Raw genomic sequence first — 12652 nt, 5'->3', positions numbered from 1 at the left:
GAAAAAGGGACAGGGAGGAAAAGAAGGGGGATCAAACAGGCACCGATTCTTAAAAAGCTGATTTTATAATGACCAGCTGACCCAGTTCAGGGGCAGGAGGTGCCTGATAGAGTAAGCTTTCAGCTCCAACTGATGCAGCCTTGTCACAGCAGGGCTGATGGAGTGAGCCCTGCTTCCCGTCTCTCCCACTGAGGCAACCTGATGTCAAATCCCACAAAGCTTCCCGATTTGGCCCTCGGCATTCTCCACTAGCCACGTCCCTCTGTCAAGGCCACACCCACCCCAGCCTCTCACTCTGTGGGCCTGCTGCATTTTTTAAAGTGCTGCAGCTCTTCTCTTTTCTATGTCCAAAGCCTTGTGGCACTTCCAGGATCCTCAGGAGCACTTTGAACTGCTCGCGGCGTTTCTGGGAGCCCTCGGTAGTTCTGGGCTGCTTGATTTCCTTCCTCCTTCCCACTCCGCTCTGCAACGCCTTCCATTATTTCTAGCCTGTTTGTGTCTTTTAGCAACTGGGGAGTTTTCAGCCAGGGGAGCGGGGGTAGGGAGCCTCATTACGAGACTCATCTGCCTTTAATTAATTCTGGGCTCACGGCTTGCCATGCAAGCTCCCCTGAGACATGCTTATTTTAAAAGAAATATTCGTGTTCTTCATCCCCGCCCCCTCCCTTCACGCCAGTGCTGTGGAGCTTTTCCTGTGCCCCCAGAATGGTGATTCCGGCTGGCACGCTGTAGCTGTGGGTGTTCAGAGAGGGAACTCTAGGTGATATTGTTATCTTAATTATAATAACCTACTTGCTGACTAATTAAGTTCTTGGGGGTTGGTGAACTCTATCAGACTTCAGCTTACTTGTTGAACTTGCTAATCACAGTTTGTGTTAATATGTGGGAAGCAGGGAACCATCCCCTTATTTGAAAGGTATTAAGGGTCGATGGCGTCCTTGTGTGTGCTAACCATAGAAGAGAAAATTCAATGAATCTTTGGCCACTGCAAAAGGGTACTGTGAATGTATGCAATAAAATGGATTATTCCAACTAAATAATAGGAAGAACTTTCTGGTGGTAAGAGCTGTTTGACTGTGGAAAGGACAGCTTTGGAAAGTGGTGGACTCTCCTTTGTTGGAGGTTTTTCAACAGAAGTTGGATGATTACCTGTCAGGGATTCTTTAGCTATGATTCCAGCATTGCAGAGGGTTGGACTAGATGACCCTCAATGGTCCCTTCCAACTCAATGGGAGCCTGTGGCCCTCCAAATGTAGCTGAACTACGCTCCCCACCATCCCTCATCACCAGCCATGCTAGCTGGGGCTGATGGGAATTGTAGTTATCTGGAGGGCTGCAGGCTCCTCACCATTGGCTTATATCGAGCTTCCTCTTAAAGATCCTTTACGGCGCTGTTAGATCCCGGGGGAAGGGATTTTTGAAAACACTTGCTACCAGCCAAGGAAGTGTTTTTTTAAATAAAACCCTTGATCTGCATCTGTTCTCCTTAAGCAAACAGCTCTGGGCATTGTCTCTTTGGGGTAAAGCGCAGCGCATGAAATTGTCTGCGCAATGGAAGGGATAAAACTGCTTACGTCTTTAAATGTACCAAACCCTCAAGAGAGAGAAAGAATAAAATGCGGATTGAGCGGGGATAGAGAAGCAGCTGGGAGATGACTGGAAATGGAAGAGGTTTGTGCAAATGTCAGTCCATCGAGGGTTCACCTGGCAACCTGCTTTCCTCAGTGGCCAGCACCTTTAAGACCAGGCCCGGCTATTTAAGGAAGACAAGATTATTTTGCCTTGGAGAGTGGTTAGCCCTGCCACATGATTTGGAAAGGAATCAGGATCCTCTGGAGAACTGACTGAGCAAATGTCCCTTTTCAACTGGCCGGGGGGGGGGGGGCGTTATAAATAACATGTCTTGGAGTTAGTGCTATAATTACCCAGCAGGCTCTGCTTCTCCCCTCTTGCCAATGATTTCTTCCACACATCTAACTTAATTAGCTGCTTCCCTTTTCTTGGCTGATGGCTCATAAATAATGAGCCTCTGTCATCTCCCCTCTCCATTTGGGGCTGTGGGGGGGGGGGACATGGCAGGAGCTGCAAAGATGATTCCTTGGCTCAAAAAGAGATCCAGCTCCCCCATGTTCCTGGCCTAGGTGACCTTTGGCTCTTGAAGGAAACAGGAACCTCTGCATTCTAAGCTAGACTTTTGCCAACCTGGTGCCCGCCAGAGGTTTTTGACTCCAGCTCCCATCAATTTCCCAGCCGGCACAGCCATCTTGGACTGATAGCTGGGGCTGATAGGAGTTGTGGCCCCAAATGGCTGTATTGCCTGGGGCTGATGGGATTTGGAGCCCAAAACAGCCATATTGGCTAAGGTTGGTGACACTCTAGGTCCAAAATGGCTGACAGGGGCTGATGGAAGTTCTGGTCCAAAACATCTAGAGGGCACCAGATTGGCAAAGGCTGCCCTTATTGATCATTGGAACTTCCTTTTTGCTCTTCTGATTCCTCATTTTTGTTCCCTTTCTGGGGTGGGTTAGCCAAACTGTGCTTTTCAAGCTAGAAAAAGGGGGCAACCTTTTCTCTTTATCACGTTGTCATCATTGTCACTGCCAGAAGCATTGCTCTGTTCAGATCAGTCTCATGGTCATGCTGACGACATGGCTTCCATGCTGAACTTTGCTCACCTTTACCCCTGGCGCTTGTGCCCCTGTTCAGCCGCCTCCTGCAACAGAGAAAGTATCCTCCCTGTGGTGATCAAGGTGGAGTTTCCACAAGCTCATGGGGAGAAGGCTGGCGGTTTTCTTTACCTACTTGCACCCCAACCAAGCACAAATGGAGCCTGCTTTTGGAGACTTGCGGCCGTTCGCCTTGGTTGAGAAGGACACTGAGCCAGTGAGCCAGGCAGAGGGCGAGGAAGGACAACGCCAGAGCGTTGATGAATGAGTTGGTGAGCAGGGAGGGAGGGAGACCATCCAGCCTCACCAAGGTCATCTTCACTCCAGGGTTGGGCAAAGCCTCTGAAAAGCCGCAGTGCTCAATTCTCTTAAACTAACAGGTGACTAATTCTCTTAAATCTCTAAAGTCAACAGCCTTGCGGCCGACTGGTGGTTGCACCCCCAGGCCTAGAAGCTGCAATTCCAGAAATGTTGAGACCAGCTTGGGGGGTTCAGTTGGTGGTGTCTTAAGTTCATGCTCCCATGTCTTGCAACACAAACATATCGTACACATGATGCTCAGCAGCATTGCAAAGCAAGCACCGTTTTTTCTTCCTGTTCTCTGGCTTGCAGTAAGCCATGGGAGATGTTGTTACTAAGGCACCCGATTAATGTATTAGAGACTCAGGTGCACTAGGAAACTGCATTTTGAAGTTCCTTTGGCACCCGTTACACTTCTGTTGCCGTGTTCATGGCACAAGAAGAGAGGGAGACTTCCAGCAAAACAGTACATGAAAAGAGGGCAACTGGACAAGATTCAGGAGATCACAGGGCTTTGGGGGAGGCATTCCAACTTCGTTGTACTTCCAATCATGTCACTGAGAGCATAAAGGCATCCAAATCCCCAGATTTAACTGGGGAATGGGGTGAGTTATTTTCTGGTATTTTACAGAGTCTCTTAGTTTTCCATACTGGATTCCAATTCAATCTGGGGTGGTTTGACTATTGCCATTTGTGAGGGATTTTAAACATGCTCAGAGGGTCTCTGTTGGACTTGATTCCTTCACTCTTTATAGAGCCACTTACTAGTTTGCAAAGCTCTTTTCAAATTCTACCTGTCCTGTTTTCTTGGATATTCAGGCATCATAAGAAGAGCCTGGCTGCTGTATCAGGCCAAGGGCTCATCCAGTCCTGTGCTCTTCTCACAGTGGGCAGCCAAGTGTCCTAAGGGAAGCCCACAAGCAGAATCTGAGCTCAAAAGCAGCAACTCTCCGCACCATCCGATATTCAGAGGAATACTGTATCTGATAGTGGAAGCAGAGTATCATTCCTTCCTTTAAGAGTTTGAGACTCACACATTGGAGGTCGAGTGCTGTTATTTGAAGCAGGATCTGGGGCTGGCGCTCCCTGGGGAAGCGAGGCTCAGATTAGTCGCCAGATGGAATAAACGGCAAGGAGTCCTCCTCTGACGCTAAGTGTGTGGAATGAGATGTCTGGGACTGTGTTTAAAAAAAAGATTATAATTTTTTTGCTCTGGATCATGAAAATTAGTCGTGTGTGTGTGTGATTTGCTTCCACAATTTTGAGGGTTTTTTTCTGGCATGGAAGAGGGACGGGAGTGGGCAGGATTGAAGAGAGGGAAGCAAAACAATTTTTGTTTTGTGCCTCTGGGACTCATCTCTCCTAGTCTGAAATGGGTACTGTGACTGATCTCCCAGGTGCCAGCAGCTGTGGATAAAGGACCGTAGAGACTAGTGTGCGAATCCTGATGTTGCCATGGCAAGGTCCCAGAGCAAGCCACGGTATATACTTGTCCTGCACTATTAAGTATTTTAACAGTCATTCTTTCTCCTGAGAACTGTAGTGGCTGTGTAGATAGACAGTGTGGGGTAGTGGTTAAAGCTACGTACCCCAACCAGATGCCCTCCAGATCTTTTGGACAATGGCCGCCATCAGTCTGAGCCAGTGCTGAGCAGGGCTGATGGTGTTTGTAGTCCAAAGCATTTGGAGGGCACCAGGTTGGCAAAGGCTGTGATGGAGTGATGTAGGATCTAGCCATGATTCTCATGTGGTGATGTTGGGTCAGTCACCATCTTTCAGCCTAATCCACTCCACAGGGTTGTTGTTGCTGGTCATGGGAGCCATACATGGTGCTCTGAGGTCATATAATCATAGAACTGTAGAGCTGGAAAGGACGCCAAAGGTTATCTAGTCCAGCCCCCTGCAATGCAGGAATCTCAACTAGATTATACAGTACATGACAGATGGCTACCCAATGTCTGCTTCAAAACCTCCAAGGAAGGAGAGTCTGCCACCTCCCAAGGAAAACCATTCCACTATTGAACAGCTCATACTGTCACAAAGTTCTTCTTGTAACTTGAATCCATTGGTTGGGGTCCTAGCCTCCAGAGCATGAGAAAACAAGTTTGCTCTATCCCAGGGGTCAGCAATTTTTTTCAGCAGGGGGCTAGTCCACTGTCCTTCAGACCTTGTGGGGGGCCAGACTATAGTTTGGAAAAATAATAACGAACCAATTCCTATGCCCCACAAAGTAACCCAGAGATGCATTTTAAATAAAAGCACACATTCTACTCATGTAAAAACACACTGATTCCCAGACTGTCCACGGGCTGGATTTAGAAGGTAATTGGGCTGAATCCAGCCCCCGGGCCTTAGTTTGCCTACCCATGCTCTATCCTTCATGCGGCAGCCCTTTAGATGTTTGAAGATGGCTATCATATCTCCTCTCGGTCTCCTCTTTACCTCTGAGAAGATGTGAGATGCAAATTAAACATTTCCCTCCTATGATGATGTCGCCTCTGAGCATCCTCTCCAAAGTAAATTCTCAGAATTATTTGAGCAGAGAAAGCTATACTCGTTAAACTGGTGTCAAGACTGGTGCAGATGTGCCCCATTGGCCAGCATGTTGAGGGGTTTTGACTAGCATGGTGTTTAAGAAGAAGCAGCAACAAGGTGGTACTGATGACATCTTCGGTCCTGCAAAGAACCAAAGTAGAATGGAAGATTTCTGCAAGCTGCAGTCCACTGCACCTAGTGATAATTCAGATCCTATTACGTGATCTGTATTTGTGGCTGAATTCTGATGCTGTTTTGTTTTGTTTTGATTGACACATTGTATTTTTAGTGTTACTTGTATTGATGTATGTTGTCGTTCACTGCTTTGGGAGCCTTGGGTTAAAAAGCAGTACATAAATAAACCATACCCAAACCATAGCCATTGCCTCTGGGCTCAATAGAATGGGAAAGTGGGTGGCCTACCTTGCAGGGTTGCGAAGGAGCGCCCTGTACTGACTACCTTCTTCTGAACACGCCTACTTCGCAGCTAATGCAGATGGACAAATCTTTGTCTTGCCTCATCCTGTTTTTGCCAGGGGTCTTTCTGAGCGCTTAACTGGGCTCCCATGTAGGCTGTGACATCCCTGAGAAGCTGGGGGGAGGGCAATGCAAGCTCCCTTCCTAGCTGCAAAACCTTTTACCATTGTGTTGGTGATGCAAGCCTGCTAATGTCATTTATTTATTTAAAATTGTCAGCAAAGGAACCACTTAGCTGCATATGCCCTTGGCAGCACTTCAGAAAGTATCCGCCAGCGAACCAGAGCAGAATGGCACACGCTGTTGCGAGCGATTAGGTATTTATAATTCACAGGGAAGGAGGCACAAAGCATCTAGCCAGCTATGGAACTAAGAGAGCCACAAGAAATCCAAAAAGCCCTTTTTATTTGCACTTTGAGCTCATCCTATTCCTTAAACTGGGGGCAAGTGGCACACAGTAAAAAAATGCCAGCTTAAAAACAAATCATGCATCTGAGTTTTTGAGAATGGAAAATGTCTTTGCTAACGTTGTTGGATCTGTTGGCATCTCTCTAGCATTTATTGATAAGTCCAACAGGCTGCAGCTCTCAGAGCTGAAATGTTGAGCCACCCATTGCTCCACATTTTTTGGTCAAAATTGCTGATTTGTGGTTTCTAAAACATGAGAGTTAGGTTGGTTGTAGTTTAACCAGCATGCTGGATATGACATCCCAGTTTGTTGCACTCAGTGTTTTTAGGTTATATCATAGAGTTGGAATCCTTCAAGGGTCATCTAGTCCAAGCCCCTGCAATGCAGGAATCTCAACTGAAACATCCATGTCAGATGGCCACCCAACATCTGCTTAAAAACCTCCAAGGAGGGAGAATCCACCACCTCCCAAGGGAGACCATTCCACTGCCAAACAGGTCTCACTGTCAGAAAGTTCTACCTGATGTCTAGTTGGAATCTCCTTTCTTGTAACCTGAAGCCATTGTTTCGTGTCCTCCCCTTTGCAGCAGCAGAAAACAAGCTTGCTCCATCTTCCATATGACAGCCTTTCAGATATTTGAAGATAAATGTCATATCTCCTTTCAGTCGCCTCTTTTCTAAGCTAAACATACTGTACCCATCTCCTTCAAGCGTTCTTCATAAGGCTTGGTTTCCAGGCCCTTGATCATCTTGGTTGCCCTCCTCTACACATTGCCGAAATGTTTTGCCACATTAATGAAAAATTACTCTGTTTTATTAATCACAGTAACATAAGAAATTTCACAGGTTAACAAAGGGTTTCAGGGTCAGCAGGCACGAAGTGCTGTTTATATACTGGAACCCTCAGCCCAGGGATTTGACTGCTGGTCAGCTTGGGCTGGTGGAAGATGCAGTCCAAAACATCTGAGGGGAACCAGGATGGCGAAGGCTGCTGTACATCAATTTCCAAACAGGGGCTTGAGGCAGCCAAAGGACACTCCTTTACAGGAAGGAGTGATCCACTCTGGCTTTTCTGTGGTCCCTTTTAGAAATCATGCCATTGATGTTGCGGCATCAGAATTCAGACTCAAGACCCGAGACCTATCCAGGGAGTGAGAAAGAGAAATGGCCCCTGAAGACTCAGTTACGCTGAGCTTAAAAGGTGTGCATGCTTTCAAGTCTCGTTTGACCTTTTTAGACAAATTGCATTTTAAGATGAGTATTTGCGCTGGCTAGACTCCAGCAGTTATGGACTGCTGCTTCAGAGGGGAGGTGAAAGAAACTTCCTTACGGCCCAACTGCATGCATTTGTGACTGTGGAGAAGCACAGGATCTGAACCAGTGTGGATCTCCCCAACTTTCTGCCCTCCAGGTGTTGTGCTACAATTCTCAATAACCCCCAGCTAGCATGGCCATGCTGGCATGGCCATGGCGACTGAGGCTGATGGTGAGGTTGTGGTCCAAAACATTTGGAAGGCACCAAAATGGGAAGTTTGCTCCTCTGCTGCTGCCTCCCTCTTCTTCTTCTCCTTCTCCTTATTTCACAGCATCTCACATCCATCTTTGGATATATGCCTCTTCACATCCTCTCCCTCGTTCTTTGTTGTTTGCTTCTTTCATCTACATAAGCCCTGCTGTTGGTTTTAGATCACCCACCCATTGCGTAGGTGGCCATCCCCTTGGTCTTTTGAAATCGTAGGGTCTCTGTACTAATGCTGCTTTACTCCATCGCCCTCGGTTGCCTCTTGCCACATGTCTTGCACGTGTCCATTTTAACTTCGCAGCCTTTCCCGCCGCATCTGCAATTTTCATTCTTTGTCGTATCCAATTAGCTTCGCTATGTTTCAGTGATCTTCCTAGCATTGCGCGTTCTGTGGCATACTGTGCTGTTCTTAAGCTGTTTGTGTTTCTCTGTGTCATGGACCAGTTCTCCGCTCCATAACACATCACAGGTAATCTGCACATATTGAACACTTTAAAAGGTTGCTCTTAGCCTTTTAAAGATCCATCTGCGTTAGGAGCCAGCAGCAAGTTTTGTCAGCCCTGCCACACAAGGGATTCCTGCACCTGTGTATGTGTCAGATGTGATTCATGGAGCAGCAGGAAGGAACACAGAGACACCTATCAATCACTATCAGTTATGATGGCTAAATGGACCCTGCATGTCCGGGGGCAGTTTGCCGCTGATCGCCAATGGGAGGGTGGTGTTATGAGTCCCAAGACCTCGTGCAGGGTTGGTCAGTCCAGGATGCAAGGCATTTGAGGAATAGAATAGAATAGAATTTTATTACTATGGTCACAGACCAGTTCCTGCTCACTTACAATATCAGGAAAATCATAAAACACAACAGGAATACACTGAATTGCAATTGGGTATAACAGAGACAATTCAGATATAGCGGCAGTTAAAAAAATACATTAAATCTTGATCACTAAAATATAACCTAAAATTATCATTTAAAACCTCAATCATTTTGGTAGTACAGCTTGTTCCCTAAGTTTTATGGCAGTCACACAGAATTTGGCCACCCTTAGCGTGATCTCTAGATCCTTTTGCTCTACCAGGAGTTTTAGACATTGAAGTTCGGACCCATTTGGAGATTTTTGTATAACAGGAGTGGGGCATTGGAGGAGTTGGCTGTTGATGACCCAGAGGGACAGGCCTAGTCAGGACCTCAAGAGATCAGGGAGACTCCAGGGAAGGAAGTTGCGGGTGAGGAGTCAGATCCCAGAGAGGGTCAGAGTGAGGTTCTGCTTCAGCCTCCCATCCCATCTCCTGACACATTGCCCCAGCATCTCCTTCACTCCCCAGCCTCGCCTTCTGTCACAGCTTCAGCTTCTGAGGCTGTTTGCAGCCCATCCTCTCGGAAGAACCTTACTGTGCAGCCTGGGGCAGAGCTGTTGCTGATGGCCTCCTCCATCACCTGGGGCAGAGAAGCCAGCACAGGTGCAAACAGACAGCACAAGCTCAGCCCACCAGAAGGAGTTTTTGTTTGCTTGCCCAATACAAAGGACAGTTTGCCACTCTGAAGCTTTGCCCGCCCCATATGACTCAAGGGGGCATGTCGCTTGATGGATCAACATCCTAGCATGCTTAGCCATGCAGAGCACCTGTTGTGTCTTTTGTTTTTTAATTGCATTAACATAAAATCAAAAACATAAAAGCATCATCAAACTTACAGAGCATAGGAGCAGTACAGAGCTTGTAGAAAAATAAAATGTAGAAAAACACACCAGTAAGGCCAGATTTTGTGATCTGGTGGAGGAAGAGAGTTTTGTATATCTGTATTTGACACATATGAAATGAAATCCCACCAAACGGCATTAGAAATGTTCCAGGTTTCCTTTACCCTTAGACACACGTAATTTGTGAGTTATTTTTCTCTGCAGTAATCAGAGTCTGCATATTGTTGTACCACAACAAGAAGCTTAGCCATGCATAGACCCTGATGTGACTTTGGACCCTAATCTGCCTCTGTACCATACTGATTTGAGCATTAAAGGTTTTAGCAGAAACTGGGATCTGAGTTCAAATTCTTCCACCTCCCCTGAGAGGCAGGGCTGGTGTGGGCAACAGTGGGGAGGCACCTGGTGACTCCTAGTTGGGAAACAAAATCTGGGACAACCGAGCCTTTGGCCTTCATCCTGCAGGGACCTGCTTGCATTCTTTTCAGCATTCTCTAGACCTGTCAGGAACTCGGCTGCCCGGCCTTAAGGAACAGGTTGCTGGAAGCTGCCTCTCTCATTGAGCCACCGAGCCATCAAGTCGGCCGGGGCTCTCCGCACGTCCTTGGTGTATAGCACAGAGATATATGATGGGCTCTGACATTTATCCCCGCCTGGCAGGCAAGCATCGTTTGTTCACCGCTCTGGAGTTATTGGCTGCCGTGTAACTGCTCCCAGGCGACTCACCCTCCCGGTAGACAGTCAAAGGAGTTCCCCTCCTCACCTAGTCTGGGCAGAGTTCAGTGGCAGGCCTGGATCCAGGTGTCCAGCTTAACCTGGGGCAGAAGCAGGCTTTGATGTGTTTCTTTACGAAACATAAAGATCCAGGGTTCTTTAATAACTTTAGAAGAGCCCTGCTGGATCAGGCCAAAGGCCCACCTAGTGCAACATCCTCTTCTCACAGTGGCCAAACAGAAGCCTGTGGGAAACCCACAAACAGGTCCCAAGCACAAGAACCCTTTCCCCTCCTGTGGCTTCCAGCAGTTGGTATTCAGAAGCATAACATTGCGTGGCAAATCCCCTCCCCCCATGTGAAATGAAGACATCGGACACATTATTTAAGGTTAATGAGCATAAAAGGCCACAACTTTATTGATTACAGGAATTGAAAGGTATTGGCCTTAGGCATTGGCTCCTATCGACTACCCGGCATGGAGACCGGGAAGGGTTATCCACAAGCCGTGGGAGTCCTGTTGAGGTACGCCAACTAGGATCCCACGGGTGTCACCGCTCGGGGGCGTGCCGGAGGCCCTTACCTCCCTAGGTTTCGGACAAGGCAACGCCCCCCGGAGTTCTCTACCGGACTACCCTTTTCATTGGGGGAAGGTGATGGCGCTTCCTTCCCCCCTTCATTTGCATAACAATTACCCCTGCCAATGCCTAATCACCAATCGAGCAAAGCTCGCCGCCAATACCTTCAAACCTGTAACCAACTCCTAATCCCTGCTATGATGTCCCCCAACCAGATATCATTTCCAGCATCTGACAGATGCACACCATCCAATCTGTAGAGGGCCTCGTTGCTGTACTGGATGCCTGGGTGGCCTATGACGCACCCACCCAGAGCCGCCACTCTACGTGCCACAGCCCGCTCCAAGACCTTTCTTGCTTTATTGATTCCAACCGGGCTCAAACTATCCCTCCATGTCCTCCTCTCGAGCAACGAGGACCACAAGATAGTAATGTTTGAATAAGCCGCCATCAGATCAGCAAAATAGTCAAAAATGTTCCATCTCAAGTCTATAGCTTTGCGGTACGCTAGGTCGTTCTCCCCCAGCTGGATAACCAGGACATCAGGTGGGCCCTCAGAGGCTGCTCTCGCCATCACAGCTGGCTTGAATTCGTTCCAGCGCATCCCCCTTCGCGCTATCCATGCCAGCTCAACATTTGCAGGTAAGTTCAAGTTCTGCCCCAACCCGATAGTCATGGCTCGATTCTTGGCCCAATGCACAATGCTGTGGCCCACCAACCAAATGCGCACCCTCATGTACTCTGAAAAGCAAATAGACAGAAAAACCAAGGTCAGGAGCTCAACCGCTAGTCATAGATTCTTTCTCACATAAGCTTTATATGCATTAGATTTCCACCACCCCAAGTCCTTTATCCTCTCGATAGAGAGCCCAAGGTGTACTGCGGTGGTAGCTGCTCCAATCCGGAAGGAGTGAGCCGCAAATTCAGCCGTGGGCAGCCCGCATGCTGCCAAAGCCATGCGCATCACCCGCGTAAACTGGTGTCTGGCCAAGAGCGATCCATCCGCGTGAATTAAGAAAGGGCCGGGGCTATTGGGTCTTAAGTAGAGGAAACACCTCGTATCCCTAACCGGGCAGGGACCGAAGGAGGGCCCCCTTACCCTGCTGGTCCGTCTTAAAGCTCCGTACCTGCACGATTAGGTCAGTACTGGATATTGTCAAGTCACTTAAGAGGATGCCCCTCTGGCAGTGGGCCACCTCCCCCTCACAGACTACCTCCCCTATGCGGAGGGCACCAAAGAAGGCTATGGAATAAGCAGCTGAGAATAGGCGAGCTTCATATTTTGACCAGCATATTGCTCGTAATTTTTTGTGTATCTGGGTCAGAATATCATAAGTTATGGGCCTCCTCTTGTCAGTGCTGGGAGGTTGGAGCCTGCGCCAACCCTCTAAAGTCTTACGCGCTATAAATTCAGCGCACGGGTCGGTGGCGAAAAAGGCTTTACAAAAGTATGAGATCCCCGCGGACTGAATGTTGAGAGTCTTTGGTGCCCTGCCCAGCTCCTTCAGGTGGGCTAAGTAGCGGAGGACCTCCCTCGTTGAAGGAATGGAATCCTGCCTTGTGTTGGGCATACTGTTGCGGCACTTTAGGAAGTCAGCCCACGCTTTCCTATATGATCTCATTGTGGAAGGGGCAACTGCACCCAATACTCCCTTCATCACTTCTTGCTCCCAAGACTCCAAAGATGCTCCAGGAAAGGCAGGGATGACTGTTCCACATCCGGCGCTAATGAGCAGAAGCGCTCCATCTG

The 12652-nt window shown here is 48.1% G+C and overlaps 2 protein-coding genes across 12 annotated transcripts in view; one reads left to right on the top strand and one right to left on the bottom strand.

The window, feature by feature from the left end:
• PC (pyruvate carboxylase) overlaps positions 1–12652 on the top strand; it is a 265178-nt gene that overhangs the window by 162032 nt on the left and 90494 nt on the right. The window lies entirely within an intron of this gene.
• On the bottom strand, positions 8838–12560 carry LOC308464733 (uncharacterized protein; the record flags this gene model as incomplete). Of its 2 annotated transcripts, none has more annotated exons than XR_013980138.1 (2): positions 8838–11643; positions 12030–12328. XR_013980138.1 is itself a non-coding variant. In XM_080984288.1 (2 exons), 2 exons carry the CDS (start codon positions 12558–12560, stop codon positions 11069–11071), a joined length of 1134 nt encoding a protein of 377 aa, XP_080840414.1. In that variant the 3' UTR covers positions 8838–11068. The 2 variants fall into 2 exon arrangements, 1 of the variants encoding a protein (XP_080840414.1); XM_080984288.1 differs by having other exon boundaries at positions 12002–12560.

Source organism: Podarcis pityusensis (genome assembly GCF_964106645.2).
Source record: "Podarcis pityusensis genome assembly, chromosome: 16".
NCBI lineage: Eukaryota > Metazoa > Chordata > Lepidosauria > Squamata > Lacertidae > Podarcis > Podarcis pityusensis.
The sequence above is the reverse complement of the archived record's forward strand: the minus strand, read 5'-3'. Positions and strand labels throughout refer to the sequence as shown.